This window comes from Microtus oregoni, unplaced genomic scaffold (assembly GCF_018167655.1).
Source record: "Microtus oregoni isolate MIOR12 unplaced genomic scaffold, Mior012 000031F_ref0000149, whole genome shotgun sequence".
Lineage (NCBI taxonomy): Eukaryota > Metazoa > Chordata > Mammalia > Rodentia > Cricetidae > Microtus > Microtus oregoni.
In genome coordinates, this window is record NW_024543090.1 from 12,108,456 (window position 1) to 12,128,484 (window position 20,029).

Consider the following 20,029-nt stretch of genomic DNA (forward strand, 5'->3'; position numbering starts at 1 on the left):
TGTTGATACTCAGTTTCATTTAATTCCCTAGATATTTTACAAATTAATCACCTATTCTGTGTGTAGTTTGTGAAAACATTTCCCAATTTTGAGTTTTCTTTTTTGTTCAAATTATGGTGTTCTTTGCCATACAGAATATTTTCAGTTTCACAAAGTTCCATTTATTAATGTTTGTTCTTAGTGTCCAAGTTATTTGTGTTCTATTAAAAAAAGTATTTTCTTGTTCTAATGAATTCAAGGATTTTCCTGACTTCTCTTTGGTCAGGTTCAGTATATTTTGTCTTCTGCTGTTGTCTTTCAAAATTTGAAATTGAGATTTTTGTAAGGTGATGGGGTGGATTTATTTTCATTCTTCTCCACGTACCTCTCCAATTTGGCAAATTTTCTGAGCATGGATTTTTATGTCTTAATAAAAAATCAAGTGTTTATGGATGTGTAGATTTATGTCCAGGTCTTCAATTTGACTCCATTGATCAATATGACTGTTCTTATGCCAATATTTTGCTGTTTGAATTGTTATACATCTGTAATACAATTTGAGGTAAGGGATGTTGAAACCTACAGCAGCATAGGAGATCTTTCTATTTTCTGATATTTTCTGCAACTTCTTTCTACAATATCTTAAATTTTTATCATTTAAGCCTTTCACTGTTTGTTTAGGACTACGCCAAGATACTTTGGGGTTACTGTGAAAGGTATTGTTTCCCTGAATTTTTCCTCAGGTAATTTAATACTTTCATAGAGGAAGGTTACATGTTTTTGTTTTGTTTTTGTTTTTGTATTAATTTTATACACTGTTACCTTGGTGAAAGTTTTTATTAGATGTAGGAGTCTACTGGTTGACTTTTTAGATGTACTTATGTATATCATCATATCATCTACAAATAGATACTTGACTTTATCCCTTTCTATTTAACTCCTTTGAGCTCTTTTGGTTGCCTTATTGGTCTAGCTAAGAGTTAAGTTACTATATTGAATAGGTATGGAGAGATGTAAAACTATGTCTTGTTCCTAAATTTACAGAAAATGCCTTGATTTTCTTTCCATTTAGATTCATATGGGCTCTGGACTTACAGTAAAACACCTTAATTATATCCCTTTTTTGCCTTGTGTTCTCAAGACATTTACTATGAAGGGGCATTGGATTTCCTCAAAGACCTCATTCTGTATCTAAAGATGATCATGTGGTTTATATCTTTCATTTTCTATATATGGTGATATGGTTTATTTATCCACATGACTTTTAGATTCATTTTACAAATTATTATTGAGAATTTTTATATCTATGCTCATAAGGAATATTGGTCCATAATTCTTTCTTTATTGGACACTTATGTGGTTTAAATATTAGGGTAACTGTGTCTTCCTAAAATGAATTGGCAATGTTCTTTATGTTTCTATTTGTGGAATAATTTGAGGAGTATTAGTGTTAATTTTTCTTTGACAGTCTGGTAGAAGTCTGATTTTTAAACAATTGACCCTGTTTTTTTGTGGTAGAAAGACATTTAATCACTACTTCTATAACACTATGGATTATAGGTCTTGTTTAAATTACATATCTGTTATTGATTTAATTTTGATATGTAGTATATTAAAAATGCCCATTTCTTTTACATTTTCCAATTTATAAAGATAGAAGCGAAGAAAAATAACAACAACAAAATGAGGTCATGTGTTAATATAATTTAAGCAACAAAGAAATTGAATAATGTTTAATTTATGGATCTCTTTTGAAAATCCACAGAATATACTTAAAGACTCTGCCTATGAACAAAACAGTTTGATCATTAGAAACATAGATTACCAAATCCTTTAGTTATGGATACAAGTGTTAACTTTAACAGTAAAATTCAGTGTCTCCAGGTACAAAATCAATCTAATGAAAGAACACTGGTAATTTGTCAGGGACAGACCATGACAAAAAACACCTCTTACCAGGAAACGGATATAAGCAGCTTTGATATCAGCAGGACTGGCACCCTTCTTCTAGATACATCCAACTAGATGTTCTGGAAGCCATCTCATTTGATCCTCATCCTGTGAAAAACCACAGACATGTCCTCAACCCCACATTAACACAGAATCACGTAGTCACAGGAGCATGTATTTTCACAAAGCCTTATCTAATTGCAAATGAACTGTCTTGACATAAACTTGGCTCAGAGACGCACAACCCAGAAGTATGTTTTCCCTTTAACCTTTTGCTTCCAGATATCAGCAGTCAAAGATGGGTTTGATCTTTTTTCCTACCAGGTGCCTAAGACATAGACATGTATGATTGGAGTACATGGACCAAAGACAGACAAGTCTGGAAAACAGGCAAGTGTTCACCTATCAGAGACGTAATAATCTGTCCTGTTGCAGAATCACAGGGTAAATTAAAATTAATAAAAATGGAGGAATTGTAGAGGCTCAAATATGTAAGCCTATTTCCACCTTGTCTGATAGTCTTGAGAGTTTGGAGGTTGCTCTAAATGCTTCACAAATGTAGCTACACATACCGACTCAAATGTGTTTACTTGGTTCTTTTGACATTAAGGTGAACCATACAAGTTCAGGAAGACCTTGAAGCTATGGTTTTCCTGACTCAGCATCATGCATGCTACAAGTAAGAACATAAACTGTCCTATTGTTTAAACCTCATATTATGTGATCTCTTGATTAATACACTACCATTTAACTGCTCTTCAGTGATCTCCAACAATCATAAGTTTAGCCAATAGGACAGAGCACAAAGATAAGTGAGGATACACAATATTATTACTGATTATGACTTTTGTCATTTTCTATCAACAGTTGGTTTCAAATTTACTCTTCTGTTAAACTATCCACTCCCCCAACGAGATCCCTCAATTTCTTTTCTCCATCTGCTAACTGTCCATCCTAAGACAGTTTCTTTATTCATTAACCAATAAAAGCAACCAGAAGGACCTTCCAAACCAAGCACCTGTTAGATATTTTTGTTTATCAATATACACATTACCATAATTTAGCATTAGATATATCAGTACAAATAGAAATGATTCCTTAAAGAACACCAATATTTATTTGGGAATAAGAGTGTAAAGAAGATTGATGCTTCACAGTGAACTGTGGGCATATTCAAAGAACTGAGGCCTAGATAAATTGCTTTTGTTGCTGTCATTTGGTTGGTTTGGAATAGTTTGGGTTGGTTTAGTTTGGTGGTTGTTTTATTTTTGTTTTGTTTTGTACAGGGTCTCATATAGCCTAGGGTGGTCTGAAACTCAACATGCAGCTGAGATGACCTTAATATTCTCATCTTTCTGCCTCTGCTTCTCAAGTACTAAAATTCTGGTTTTGCCTCCACATCCTCTCTGTTTGCTGTAGTGCTGGTGATTAAACTCATGGTTTCATGCATTCTAGGACAAACACTACCAACCAAGGTTGAAGGAAAGATTTAAAGACAAAACTGAGGAAGAGCCATTTGGTTTGTTTTTTGTTTTATTTTGTTTTGTTTTTGAAACAGTAACTCTGGCCAAAGGGCATAGATACAAGATCACCTCAGGCTGAAGTGGAAATACGAGTTTTGGGGTATTTGTCACTACAGAACTACTTTATATAAAAGTCTGTGATGGCTTCTATGTTGATTGTGGTCTTGGCAGAATGTTTCTTTATGGTTTCTATTAGTCAATCATGTGTAAGAACTCTTCTTTCAAATTGCCTCTGTTAATTCCCTTGGTGTTAACCTTCCTAGAACTGGAGGAAGCATCTCTGCCTTGATGTTCACAACTTTCACTTGTTTTTTTTTTAAGAGTAGTAGCACCTTCTATTGCATATCAATCATGTTATATTGGCAGTGCTAAGCACTCACATAAATAAAAACGCCCAGTCCCAACGGATTGCTCTGTAAAGTACTTCCAGATATAAAGTTTGGGGAAAATTATAAAAGAGGGAACAGAAACACTGTAAGAGACAAAGAACAAGGGACTTTGTGGGGAGATTCTGTCTCCAAGTAACACCACAAGCTACATCTTTAAAGTGTCACCACCAATATCGCTCAAAGAGAAGCTGAACAAAGCCTAGAATAAAAGATGCCAAAGAGGATGGGAAAAGCCTATGAGACCTCAACCCTACAAAAAAAAAATGGCAACTGAAAGAATATGGATGTGATAGAAGTGTACCGCATCCCAGGGAAGAAAATACCAATTAGTTGCACATTTATCAGAAGTCAGAGACATACGCATTCTACAGACTCTGAAGATTATATTTAGGATTATAAATATATAGAGAAATAGATTTTGTATGTATATTTATGAATGCAATAACAATTAATGGAAAAATGTCATAGAATTGAGGGAAAACAAAGAGGATTATATGTAAGTGTTTGAAAGTTATATCAAAAATGTAATAGAATGTAGTTAATAGACATACTTTGGAGAAACAACTATAATAACATATCTATTATAGAAAAGATTAGGATCATATTTGGGGTCTATAACTACTTTGTTTTTAAAGCTAATTTTCATATAATAATGTATCTGTAGAAAACTGCATGCACAGTTGAAAGTAAGTTAGTTTTTTGAAATGTATGAAATAAACTATATATTTAATAAAATAGAATTCTGTGATCAAAAGTTGAAAGGAGATTTTAAATGATTTTAACGTACACAGTTTCTACATAAAGTACTAATATGGAATTTCGCTATAGTTATGTATATCAAAACATAATGATGTTCAACTAATATATAATAAAATGAATTTGAAAAAGAACAAATTGTACAATTTAAAATAAAATTATTTACATGATTCATTTATGTGGTAATGGTTTATAATAAAGTATCAAAAGAGAGTGAGAAAGAAAATCTCTATTGGCATTTCCAGGTGTGGAGATAATTGTCTAAATGGATATGTGAACCGCAAAACTACAGATATGTTTTCATCTTTTTGAAATATCAATCACATTTATAAATGTGGGTGCATGTGTCATGAATGTAGTCATATGTATATATGACTTACACTACTGAAGCCACATACGTGTGGAGATCAGAACTCAGCTGAATGAGTAGGTTCTATCCCTTTATCCTCTTGATCTCAAAGTTTAAATCAGGCCATCAGGCTTGACAACAAGTGACTTTAACTGCTATGAATGGCATCTCACTATCCCATGGGATTTATCTTTTAAGTTTTAAGTTGTCATAACACATGCAAAATATTAAATCGTATTTTCAAAATATTTATAAAATTGAGGAAACAATTTTTCTTTATTATTCAGCCCTCGTATTCAATTCAAGGAAAGCTGGAAGCTAGGGATTCCCCAAAGACTATAAAATCAAAAGGCTTTCCAACTTTATGGTCTTATTTAATAAAGAGAGTGGGAAACTTTCCAAGGCAGATATGGCTCTTGTCAGTGTATATAAGCCACACAGAATTGAAACACCTCAGCAACACTGGTTATGGCAGAAACAAAAATGTAAGAGGTTCAGATTCCTGGGAAAATAAAAAAAAAAAAAAACATCATCCAAAAGGGAAGATCTGCTTTATAAGGTGATTCTTGTACTGTGTGTGCATCACAAATTGATTATTGTACTTTAAATTTTATTGCAACTACTCACTTAAACTTTGTTTCAGTAACATATTTTTTAAATACTTCATGAGTTTACAGTATTCTTCACATTCATGTTTATAAATGTTGTGGTTGATAAAAATATTGTAGTTTCCATTTCAAACTAGAGCTTGAGACATTTGGAAGCATAATGCAGTTTTATATGCCCATGTATAATGTTCTCTTAGGGTAACCTTAGTTCCAAGTCTCTCAACACAGAAAAACATACACACAGGACATTAAGCTTACTCTAATATTATCTGATTATCATTTGATTTTTGGATCCTCTTTTTTCTCAAGATGAAGACAAAACAATAGGGAAGTAGTTGTTAAAAAACAAAGGGAGATGGCAGAAATACACCAAATTAAAAGAGATATGTGAAAATGTCATTGATAGTCAAAGAGTTAAATATGCTCAATTTTGAACACAGTAAAATTACCTTTATGTAAACTGACCGTTGCTACTTAAATTGATCATTTTTACTTATTTGTACTTGTATTTAAATAGCAAAATACCTTATTAGAAATGTCATTAATTTTCTTGGATTCTCAAAATAAAAGCTCCTATCATTTATTTCATAATCTGAAAGTGATCTTGGGGGTTTGTAATCAGAGAGACATTGATTTGCACTAGTTTTAATCTTTTATAGAACTTTCTGAGCCAGAAAATCCATAAAAATTGTTATTACTATTATATTTCCAGTGCTAGCAAGGAAATTACAAAACATCCCCTAAATTGTTGACATCCCAATCTTCCAATTTCAAACCTAAACTTAGTAGAAAACTGAAGAAATTAAGATTAGGAAAGAAAACTCAAGAGAAAAAAATAAAGGAAGAGAGTCTAGGAATGAAGTAAGAAAAACAGAAAAAATGAAACAGAAAGGTAGAGAGGCAGAGAAAACAGCTTTTATGAATAAATTATTCAAACTATCTTGTAAAATCTCACCTTTTCAAGTTGAAAGTCTGTAAATATATGACAATAAGTAGCATCCCTCAGTCCTAGTAATACATTATTGTTTAAAGATACACTCCAATTACTAAGTCCGAAGTGCAGGGAAAGACAATGCTAAAAACGTGTCCTTGGCATGTGATTTCTCAATTTATTTGATGAACAATTTTATCACACATTTTAAAAAAAATTATTTGATTACATCTCTTCAAGCATATCATGAATAGATTGGTGCATGAGAATTTTGTGTTTATGTGTAAATGGCTTGTCATTCTCCTATTATGATAGTCAAGAGTCTGTAAATATATCTCAGATATTCATTAAAAAATATTATCTCTGAATCCATGCCAAAAAGCATATATTTGAGGCAAGGTAAATGTAAAAAAATAAGCGTTACTGATATTTTATACAATATATTTATTTACATACATATACAGATTATCTTTCAGATGTGTAAAGTTTTTCTTGTATACAGGAAAATTTCCTAATTACAAAGAATATATAAACAGGAAAGTTATTTTAAATTTGACTGGGTACAATGCTAAGATATAGTATGTATTCTTACTTGATTCTGAACATTAATTTTTTGTTTCTGTTTCAAGAATTCTTTGTTAGACTCTCTCTCTCTCTCTCAACACTTTGGAGCCCAGTGTACTAAATGGAAGAAACCAACCAATCTGTGGTGTCTGAGTTTATTTTACAGGGACTTTGTACCTCAAGGGAACTGCAGATTTTTCTCCTGTTGCCATTTTCCACCCTCTACCTGATGATTATGGTAGGCAACCTCTTTGTGGTGATATTAATCATCATTGATCATCATCTCCATTCTCCTATGTACTATTTGTTGGCCAATCTCTCATTTGTTGACTTAAGCCTTTCCTCAGTTACTACCCCCAAACTGATTACAGACCTCGTAAAAGAAAATAAAACCATTTCCTTTGGGGGCTGCATGAGCCAGATCTTCTGTGTACATATATTTGCTGGGGGTGAGATGGTGCTTCTTGTAACAATGGCCTACGACCGCTATGTGGCCATCTGCAAGCTACTCCACTACACTAGCATCATGGTCAGGCAGAAGTGCATCTGGCTGGTTGTGATATCATGGATCATTGGAGTCGTGCATCCATGAGTCAACTCATTCTGATTTTGGAGTTACCTTTCTGTGGACCTAGAGCAGTAGACAGCTTTTTCTGTGATATTCCTTTGGTGTTAAAATTAGTCTGCATGGATACTGATACTCTGGAAATCATGATAAATGTTGACAGTGCTGTTTTAGCAATGACTTGTTTCATTCTCTTGTTGATATCTTACAGTTACATTCTATTAACTGTTCGGTTTCACTCTAAAGACGGTTCATCAAAAGGCTCAACAAAGGCACTCTCTACCTGCACCTCCCATATTATCGTAGTTTTGCTATTCTTTGGGCCTGTCATTTTCATCTATCTGTGGCCTGTCAGCATCACTTGGGTGGACAAGTTTCTTGCTGTATTTTACTCAGTCATCACACCTCTCCTGAATCCAGCCATCTATACACTGAGAAATAGAAACATTAAGAATGCCATAAAGAAGTTAACAAGTTCCATGTAAGTTTTGGAATAATCTTTAGACATCTTATATTATCAGCAAATTCATTGTGTACACACCATTTTATACAATAAACTTGTTTCTGGGATCTATGTGATATAGATATCTATGTGATTAGTATATGGTTATGAAAATGCCATTAGAATAATGTATTAAAATTTGTAATACAGTTTTATCACTAGAATGAGTAATAGCTCTACATAATATACTTATGTATAGTAAAGAGTAGACAATAACAATAATGTTGCAAAAATAATGATGTTCTTACACATCACCTGTGTGCCCAGATTTGGGTAGGTCACTTTGCTTAGACTACTATTAACAAAATTCTCTTTAAGCTGAGTGGTGGTGACACATGCCATTAAACCCAGCACTCCAGAGGCAGACCAGCCTGGTCTACACAAGAACTAATTCCAGGAAAGGCTCCAAAATTACAGAGAAACACTGTGTCAAAAACAAAAACAAAACCCACTTATAATTATTTATCAATCTTACCATCTTCTAAAATATGGCATTATTATACATGAGTATGCATTAATCTGTATTTTTTCTTAACTATAGATTATTTTTTTAGGTTTTTATTGAGCTATATACTTTTATCTGCTCTCCTCCTTTTCTCTCCCATCCCCTACTACCTTGGTCCCCATGCTCCCAATTTTCTCAGGAGATCTTGTCTTTTTCTACTTTTCATGTAGTTTAGGTCCATGTATGTCTCTCTTAGGGTCCTCATTGTTTTCTATATTCTTGGGGTTGTGTATTGTAGGCTGTTCTTTTTGTTGTTTTATTTCTAAAAAGTCACTTATGAGTGAGTACATATGATATTTGTCTTTTTAGTTCTAGGTTACCACCCTCAATATCATGTTTTCTAGATACATCCATTTGTACACAAATTTCAAAATGTCATTATTGTTCCTGCTGTGTCGTAGTCTCTTGTATAAATGTACCACATTTTCCTCATCCATTCTTCAGTCAAGGGACATTTAGGTTGTTTCCAGGTCTGACTCTGACAAACAACCCTACTAAGAACGTAGTTGAGCATATGTATTTGTGGTATAATTGAGCATCTTTTGGGCATATAACAAAAAGTGCTATTGCTGGGTCTTGAGATAGGTTGTGTCCTAATTTCTAAGAATTCACCATACTGATATCTAAAAGGCCAGTTTGCACTCCCACCAGTAATGGAGAATTGCTCACTTTACCCCACGTCTTCCCCAGACTTATAACAGTCAAACTTTTAGTCACATTAGGTGATTTTCTAGTTATATAGAGATATATTTCAGTTACATAGATAATCTTCAACACTTTAAGGACCTTAAGAACAAGGCATTTAAAACATTTTAAGAACTTAGACTTTTTTCGACAGTGAGACATGTCTGCTTTGGGCAACACGAATACTATTAAGAGGCTGATGAGATTTAAAGAAACTTGTTATGGAATTTGCCTTCAATCTATTTGGGCAAAAACCAAACAGTTCTTGCCTGGACTGCTTGGCAGTATACTGTATAACCTGGATATGCAGAACCCACAGAAAAATGACTGTTGAACTTGCCTAAAGCAGGTAGGATGGTCCTTCAGGGTTCCTGCTTCACAGAAGAAACTTCCAGTTGTTCTGCAAGACATGAAGAAAGTGACTGAACTCTCTTTCAAATTTCCTATTGCGTCGAAAAGTATGCCAGATACTATGAAACTGTAGGCTGAAGATGGATACCCCTATGTTACAGAATAACTCTGCTGTCTAGGCAGAAAGATGTCTCTGTCATTTCCAGAATATTAGAAGTTGCGTGCAATGTACTTCCTGTTTACTTAGTTAATATTATAATCTTCTAGGGTGTTTGATGATGTTGAAAACAGAAATTTACCATTGGATATGAAACTATAGACTCATAAAAAATTTAATTTTTTTCTTGAAACCTATTTTGTTATATGTAATTATACTATGTTAAAGTTAAAATATTCCTTTTTATATAGACAGAAAAAGGGAGATGATGTGGTATTCCCTTCGGTATGTTGTGAATATTTTTTATTACCATTGATTAATTAAGAATCTGCTTTTGCCTATGGCAGGGCAGAATAAAAATAATATATGTCTTCATATATGAATCCTAAGTTAACCTTTGTAACAGAAGACATTGAGGTTATCTGTGGAGACTACAGCTATATAGAAATAAAAATGCTAAACAAATCACATCATAAAATTATTTACCTCATATTGATATAATCTGTCAGTTTTCAAGCCTTAACTGTTCATATGAATTCAGAATTTTTTCTATATTTTATTCCACAACTGAAAGGACAATCTGTTTATAATATTTGAATGTATTTTCCTCAATTCACAAATTCTATGCATGACCATGATTTTATATAATGAAATAACTAAATGCCAAGGCCAGTTAGTTAAACATTATAAGCTCTTGATAATATAGTATTCATAAAATTTATATTATATATAACCTGGTATGGTGTGTTATTTGGTGAATAAACTATATTTATACTTGTTTACAAGGTTGAGGTATAGTACATTTCTTTCTTCCTTTTGTTCATTCATTCATTCATTCATAGTTTCATTCTTTCTTTCTTTTGGTTTTTTTAGACTGGGTTTCTCTATAACTTTGGATACTGTCCTAGAACTAGATTTGTAGACCAGGCTGGCCTAAAACTCACAAAGATCTGCTTGCCTCTGCCTCCAAATGCTGGGAGTAAAGTCATGTGCCACCACCTCCTGGCTGGTTTAGTTCATACCTAAACATATGTAAAAGTTTGGACTTCTAGAATATCATTCCAACATTTCATGAGCTAATGGTTAAAATAAACTTCTATGTTTATTTTAATAAGCTGAAGAGATTTTCATAATACAACTTATCTCAGAAAACCACGCAAATTTCTATATCATGTTTTCCTGAAATCATATGGTTACAGATAAACATTGCTCATGTCTGGCAACAGAATTTGATGCAAAAATAAATATAGACTCTGGTATTGTTTTTCAGAATAAATTATCTCTAGTGTGTTTACAGATTTAAACAATTCTGTCACTATAAGTTTAATTAAATATATTCTTTGACAAAATCTGCAATAAACTGATTACATCTGATAGAGTCGCTAACCACTTACTTTCATCTTATGCCCATTATCCCCTTTGCAAGTCACACAAACCATGGGAGTACCTCTCTACATTTAAATATTTTTTTTGCATTGTGATACACTACAATCATACATAGCCGTCGGTGTGTTCAATGTTCGCAACTATCCCTGTGACACTGTAATTGCATCAGTGGGTTTCAACTGAAGAAAATGCCTGCCAATGTCCCAGAATCATCAGTAGCCCAAAGGAGATGTAACAGTACATAGGTATTCTTTTCTTTTCCCACTGGATGTTGACTATTTTGCTTTGTTACAGCGATGGTAGGCTGCTTTGGGTTAATGGCTGAATGTGCCAGGTCTAAAAGATTACATTTCATGGTTCTTGCATTCTTGCTGAACCCTTCCTCATTCTTTCTCAGCATTATTTTATAAGTGATTTCAAATCTACATACAGCTTGCCCTCACCTGCACACAGTCAGAATCTAACAACAGAATACCTGAAGGACTCTTCACTAAACTGTAGAGTGAACTACAAAATGACCTCTTATTGGTGTATAGTTTCTAAGAATATATATATATATATATATATATATATATATATATATATAATTTTAACAATTATCTTAGTGACATTATTTATATGCATTGTGTGATTACAGAGTCACAATATAGGCCAGTGAGATAGCTAAGGAGGTAAATCAGCTTCCTGTCAAACCAGAGGCCCTGAGCTGAATACCCAAAAACTCACAATACAGCAAGAAAGTAATTAAAAGAGCCCCCATACAGCACAAAGCAGTCTGGAGAAAAATAACAACATCCATATTCCCAAATATTGTTTATAAATGTTCTTTTACATTTAAAGGGGGATATGATATAGGTATGAATAATTTGCATTAATATGGATTTTGCTTTGTTGATATAAATTTAAGGTCAATTTTGTTATATGTATATGTATTTCTGCTCTTGATTAATGTATTGTTATTGTGTAGTCCATTTATAAATGTAATGTATAATTAGGAAATATAGGTTGTTAATGGATAATCGTCTATAATAATCTAGCTTGTAGTCATGTTAGTTAGATTTCTAGATATATAGAGATATATTTCAGTTATATAGGCATTCCTCATATCTTTCAAAGACTACAGAATATGACATTTAAAATATTTTAATAACTTAGGGCTTTTCGTGACACATCTGCTCCTGGCAGAACCAATCTACTTCAAGATAGATGGGCATCGAAGAGTCTCCTTATGGAGTTGGTTAGCCATGTGGGCCAGAAACTGCTATTGCCAGAACTGTTGCAAATACTAGACATGAAGAACCCACAGAGAGATGACTGCTGAACTTGCCTAAATGTGAGATGATCCTTTGGGGTTCCTGCTTCATGAAAGAGTCTGTGAGACATTCTGCAGTACACAGAAGAAAGTGACTGAACTGTCTTAAAATTTCCTGCTTCATGGAAATGTCTGCTGGACACTATGGGCCTGTAGGCTGAAGATGGATGGCCCAACGGTACAGAAGAACTTTGGATGACTGTACAGGCAGTGAGATGTCTCTGTCATTTCTAGAGTTTTGGAAGTTGTTTACTTCCAGTTGACATAGGTAATATTATATCCTTCTGAAGTCTTTGATAGAGTTGAATAGAAAGTTATAATCATCATTTTCCTTTGTTATACTAAAAGATAAAATAGATATAAATAATGTAACTAATTCTTGCTTGATAACTGTTTTGTTATATGCATTTTTACTATGTTAAAGTTAAAACCTTCCTTTTTGTTTAAACAGAAAAGGGGTAATGGTGTAGGAGGTCCTTCTGTATTTGTGTTACTTTAATTGGTTAATAAAGAAACTTCTTTGGGCCTGGTGATAGAGCAGAACTTAGATAGGCAGAGAAGACAGAACTGAATTCTGGGAGGAAGAAAACAGTCAGAGAGAAACGCTATGGAGCTGCCAGAATCAGACATGCTGAATCTTTCCCAGTAAGCCACGACCTCGTGGTGATATACAGATTATTAGAAATGGGTTAAGTCAAGATGTGAGAGTTAGCCAATAAGAGACTATAGATAATGGGCCAAGCAGTAATTTAATACAATTTCTATGTAGTTATTTTGGGTGTAAGCTAGCTGGGAAACAGGGACAAACAAAGGGGCCTCGCTCCCTGTTACACTGTTACATACTTACTCATTACTGGTTTTTAAAAATAAAGCAAAAAAAAAAACAGCTTACAAATCACAATTCCAGAGAACCTAGACAATAAATAGGACCCTAAGAGATACATACATGGATGTAATCTACATGAGAAGTAGAAAAATACAAGATCTCCTGAGTAACTTGGAAGCATGGGAACTATGATAGAAGGACGAAGGGGAGAGGAGCAGAATGGAGAGGGACAGAGAAAAATGTATACTTCAATAAAATCAATTCTAAAAAGTGCAGAATGCTCACATTAGTTACTTAACATCACACCTGATAGCTCTAGAAGAAAAAGAAGCAGACTCAACCAGGAGGAGTATAACATAGGAAATAATAATTAAATTGAGGGCTGTAATCAATGAAATAGAAACAAAGAAAACAATTCAAAGAATCAATGTGGCAAAGAGGTGGTTTTTGAAAAAAAAATCAGCAGCATGGACAAACCCTTATCCAAACTAATCAAAAGTAGAGAGAGAGAAAACATCAAAAATTAACATAATCAGAAAGGAAAAGGAGGTCATAACATCAGACACTGAGAAAATTCAGAGAATCATTAGGTCATACTACAAAAACCTGTACTCCGCAAAACTGGAAAACTGAAAGAAATGAACAATTTCCTGGGTGATGCCATATACCATAATTAAATCAAAGCCAGGTGAATAATTTAAATAGATTTATAAACTGTAAGAAAATAGAAGCTGTCATCAAAAGCCTCCCAACGAGAAAAAGCCCAGGGCCAGACAATTTTAGGGCAGAATTCTATCAGAATTTCCAAGAAGAGTTAATACCTATACTCCTCAACATGTTCCATATAAAAGAAACAGAAGGAATATTGTCAATCTCTTTTTATGAGGCTTCAATTACCCTGACAACAAAACCACAAAAAATCTCAACCAAGAGGGAAATCAGATAAACATCACCTTTCACAATAGCCATAAATAACAATATATCTTGAGGTAACACTAACCAAAGAAGTGAAAGACTAATAGAAATGGGCTAGGTTATAGTTAGAGATTCACAAACACACAAAAATATAGATACACACATACACAAGTATGTTCAAACATAAACAAAGGGATGGTACAGACTGTCACTTAGATGCAGACTTTTAAAAAGAACATTGGTAGAACTCTGATCATAAGAAAAAGACTGAAGAAGGAAATTATACAATAGCACAGAGTATATAATTTTTCAGTAATTTGTGGTTAATATTTATAAAAAATTAATGTACAAATAAATAACAGTCTTGATAGCAAAAGGTACAGGGCATGCCTTCTAACATATGCTATGTGCAGACCTCTGAAAGAGTCATATAGATTTCTATGCAGTTTTAAAGGTTACCTTAATTCAGGAAACTACACTGTTGACTAGACCATAGCAGACAATTGTGAACTGAACCAGAGAACAATTCCTTGATGCAAATGACTTACCAAAATTAAACCAAATGGAGATAAACAATGTTAACAGGGTACTGTTGAGAAGCAAGCTGAAACAGCAATTACAAATTATCTATCCAAGAAAACTCCAGACACAGATGGATTCACTAGTAAACTCTACACTCTCAAGGAATGCTAACACCATGCTGTACAATTATTACTATGTGAAACAAACTGTGTATGGTTTTCCTGGGGATGAGGTTGCCCTGCTCTTTGAAAATTAAACCACTCTGTTTCACACTACTACTAGGGTTTATATCAGTCTAGCTAGTAGGCAGTTATGTGAGGTTTCTACATTTATAAAGGAGTCTTAAGTACCCATAATCTATGTCAAGTCTCAGTATTTCTGGACATCCCTCTATCCATGTTCACTCTGTTCATCTTATATACTCATGGATTTTGGCAGCTCCTATAGATAAACTTTACATCACCAATCTGAAGATAATAGTTCAGGGCCTAGCCAGAACTTAGCCATAGAAGCCAAGCACTGGTGGCACACACTTTAAATCTCCCATTATTCTGAGAGGCATTATACTAAGCCAAATGAGCTCCAAGTTCACGTGGGATTTATCTATCATCCATCCATCCGTCTGTCTATCTATCTATCATCTATCTATCTATCTATCTATCTATCTATCTATCTATCATCTATCTTATCTATCTTTCTACATTAAAAAACGGGGTAGAATCGTTGTAAGAGTTAGGGAATCAGGGACTTTGCTATGAGATTATGTCTCCTAGTAACATCAAAACCTCCATCGTAAAAATATTACCCTCATGATTGCCCAAAGATGGGGTGAACAGAGTCTAAAATAAATGGAGATCAAAATGGATGGGGAAAGCCTATAAAACTTCAACCCTACATGCACAAAATGCTATAGACAATTGAGTTAATAAATATACTTTGGATAAACATATATAATAATATATTTATTATATAAAAGATTATGAACATATATGAAGTCTACAATTACTTTGCTATTAAAGCTAGTTTTCATATATAATGATGTTTCTCTAGCACAGTACATGAAGAGTTAAAAATAAATTATTTTAGAAAATTTATTAAATGAAAACTATTTTAATGAAATAGAATTATTTAATGAAAAGTGAAAAAAAGATTTAAATGAGTTTAACATACCCATACTCCATATAAAGTACTAATATGCGATTTCTCTATATGTGTGTCTATTAAAACACAATGTCACCTTAAGTATATATAATGAAATGAATTTGAAAATAAAGACAAATTTCACAATCTAAAAGAAGACTGTTTGTCTGATTCATAGGTGTGTTGAGGGGTTGATCATAAAATATCAAAAGATAGTGAGAAAGTGTCTCTTTTGGCATTCCTAGATATAGAAATAATTGTCTAAATAGATACATAAACTGTAAAACTATAAACATGTTTTCTCTTTTGTTCAAATATTTATCATATTTATTCATGTGTATGCATGTGTTATGAATGTAGGCATGAATGTATGTACTTACACTGCTGAAACACATCTGTGGATCCCTAAGATTAACTCAGGTCATCTGGCTTGGCAACAAGTGACTTCAACTGCTATGCCATCACATTGTCCCATGTGATTAATCTTTTTTCTTGTAAGTTGTCATAACAGATAGAGAATGATAACTCACAATTATAAAATATTTATGGATAATAAAGGAAAATTTTTATTGTTGAACTCATGTTCATGTCAAGAGAAGTTGGAGGCTAGAGGTCCCCAAGGATTATGAAAACAAAAGGCTTGCCAACTGCATTGTCCTATTTCATGTGCAGAATGGGAAACTTTCCAAGGCAGAAAAGATTCTTGTGAGTGTATATAAGCCACACTGAGGTGAATCATCTCAGCAACACTGTCCATAGCAAAAACAACAAAGTAAGGATTTCAGATTCTGGGGAAAATTAGAGGAAACATCATCGAAAAGGCAAGATCTGTTTTATTAGGTTATTCTTGTGGCATGAGTACATCACAAACTGTTGTAGTTTCAGCTTTCATTTCAATTACTAATTTAAAGTTTGGTTTATGTTTGTTTATAGTGCCACATTTATTTTTAAATCTTGCATGAGTTTTACTAATTGTTGTGCTTGACAAAAATATTATAGTTTCTCATTCCTACTGGTCCTTGAGATGGTTGGAAACATAAAGCTGTTTTATATGCTCACAATTAATGATCTCTTAGGGTAACCTTAAAAGTTTCAAGTTTCTCAACACAGAAAGACATTGTACTCATAGGCCACTAAACTTTTTCTAATGATATCTGATTACTTTCTTTATTTTTTGATGCTCTATTTTCTCAAGATACAGAAAATACATTAGAGAAGTAGTTATCGGAACTTAGAGTAAGATGGCAATGATAGAGAGTAGGATAATCATAATTCACTGAGAATTTATCAGTTGAAAAAGATATGTGAAACTACCATTGATATTCAAAGGGCTAAGTATTCTCAATTTTGAACACCATAGAATTAACTTCATGTAAATCTGAACATTATTACTACTTATTACTACTTATTTGTATTTGAATAACAAACTATCTTGTTTTTAAAATGATATTAATTTTGTTGAACTTTTCGAAATCAAAATTCCTATCATTTATGTCACAATCTGGACATAGTATTGGGGATTGGGAATCAGAGCGATATCATTTTACACTACAGTTTTACTACTTTATAGAGCTGATTCCCACTTAAAATCAACATTATTGCTATTGTATAATGTTTCAAGTACTTAACAAAGAAATCAGAAAATACCTCCTAATTTGTTGATATTTTAATCTTATAATTTCAAACCTAAATGTAATATCGATTCTAAGATTCAGAAAAAAGAAATAAAGGGAAAAAGGAAAGGAAGGAAGAAAGGGAAAAAAGGAAAAGAAAGATAGGCAGAGAAAGAAACTTTTATAAGTTATTCAAACTTTTATATGAAATCTCACCATTTAAATTTGAAAGTCTGCATGTACAGAGCAATAAGTAACACCCTTCAATCCTAAAGTTACATAATTTTTCAGACATACACTTCAATGAATAATTCTAATATTGGATCAAGGAATGATATAATGCTAAAAACACATATTGAGCACATGAATTCTCAATTAATTTGATGAGGATTTTTTAACATACATTTTAATAGAATTCACTTCTGTATCTTCTGGCATAGGCAAAACTAGATTTGTGCCTGGGAATATTCTGGTTATGCTTAAAATATGTCAATGGATTTATTTTCATTCTGTTATTGTGACAGTGAAATGAAGAGGCTATAAAATTATCTCAGATATTCACTGAAAACGTTCCTGAATTCCTGACAAAGAGTTAGATTTAAGTCTTGAAAAATGTAAAAGGAACATTTCCTACTGATATTATTAAACAATATACTTATTTACATACCTACATAGATTACCTGTCAGGTGTGTAAGGTTTTTCGTATATTTAGGAATATTCCCTGATTAGAAAGCATATATAAACATAAAAGAGTTGTGTTAATTTTGACTAGGTACAAAACTAAGATATAATCTGCCTTTTTTTTATGCTTACTTGACTTGTAACATTTGGTTATTGTTTCTATTCTTAGTTAGGCTCTGTCTCTCACAACTACTGGAGCACAGATTTCTATATGGAAGAAACAAACCAGAGTCTGGTGCCTGAGTTTATTTTTCAGGGACTTTGTACCTCAAGAGAATTGCAGATCTTCCTCCTGCTGCCATTTTCCATCCTCTACCTGATGACTATGGTAGGCAACCTCTTTGTGGTGATTTTAATCATCACTGATCACCATCTCCATTCTCCCATGTACTTTCTTCTATCCAATCTCTCATTTGTTGATTTATGCCTTTCCTCAGTTACTACCCCCAAACTGATCACAGACCTCATACAAGAAAATAAAACCATTTCCTTTGGGGGCTGCATGAGCCAGATCCTCTGCGTGCATTTTTTTGGAGGGGGAGAGATGGTTCTTCTTGTAACAATGGCCTATGACCGCTATGTGGCCATCTGCAGGCCACTCCACTACACCAGCATCATGGACAGACAGAAGTGCATCTGGCTGGTTGTGATATCATGGATCATTGGATTCGTGCATGGCATTAGTCAACTGATCTTGATTTTGGAGCTACCTTTCTGTGGACCTAGAGTGATAGACAGCTTTTTCTGTGATATTCCTTTGGTGATGAAATTAGCTTGCATCAATACTGATACTCTGGGAATTATGATAAATGCTGACAGTGGTGTTTTAGCAACAACTTGCTTCCTTCTCTTGCTGATATCTTATATTTACATTCTACTAACTCTTCGGCTTCACTCTAAAGATGGTTCATCAAAGGCACTCTCTACCTGCACCTCCCATATCATAGTAGTTGTACTGTTCTTTGGTCCTGTCATTTTCATCTATCTGTGGCCAGTCAGTATCACTTGGGTGGACAAATTTCTTGCTGTGTTTTACTCAGTCATCACACCTCTCTTAAATCCAGCCATCTATACACTAAGAAATAAAGATATCAAGAATGCCATGAAAAAGCTGATTTATCACATGTCAGTTTTGGAATAATTTTTAGACATCTTATGTAATCAGCAAATTCATTGTGTATCTACCATTTTATCTACATTTCTAGTTGAAATTGAGTTGTAGAGTAGCTTGTCTAGGGAATTAGAATTTTCAATTAGCATATTTCTTATTAAAAGAACAATTAGAAAATATATTCAATACTTCAAGTTTTTCCACTTAGAATGTGTGCTCTGCATAACATACTTTTATATATTGAAAATTAGAAGATATTAATAAAGTTTCAATATAATGATTACATATTACTACACAGTATCTGTGTTCCCAAAATTGTGCAAGTCACTTCAGCTAGATTGCTATTAAGAAAATCTTCTTTATATTACTTATCAATCTTACCATCTTTTAAAATATGGTATTATATGCCAACACTAATTTTCTCTTTGTAACAAAAGATATTGAAGATATTTGTGAAGATTACATCTACATAGAAACCAAAATACTACACAAATAAAATTATGCTAATGGCCTCATATTAATATAATATCTCTCAGTTTTCAAATCTTAACTATTCATACGAATACAAAATTTTCCTATGTTGTCTTCCTTACCTAATAGGACAATTTGTTTATAATGTTTGAATATACTTTCTTCAGTTGACAATTTTTTTGGAAGATCATGAGTTTATATCATATAATGAAATAACATAACTGTCAAGGCCAGTTAC

General features: G+C 33.1%; 1 protein-coding gene and 1 pseudogene across 1 annotated transcript; both read left to right on the forward strand.

The window, feature by feature from the left end:
* Nucleotides 1–7,170: 7,170 nt before the first annotated feature.
* LOC121465792 lies at nucleotides 7,171–8,099 on the forward strand (annotated as a pseudogene).
* A 10,321-nt stretch (nucleotides 8,100–18,420) lies between these two features.
* LOC121465501 (olfactory receptor 4K3-like) lies at nucleotides 18,421–19,350 on the forward strand. The gene has a single exon (XM_041678719.1). The coding sequence runs from the start codon at nucleotides 18,421–18,423 to the stop codon at nucleotides 19,348–19,350; it is 930 nt and encodes a 309-aa protein (XP_041534653.1).
* The last annotated feature ends 679 nt before the right edge of the window (nucleotides 19,351–20,029 follow it).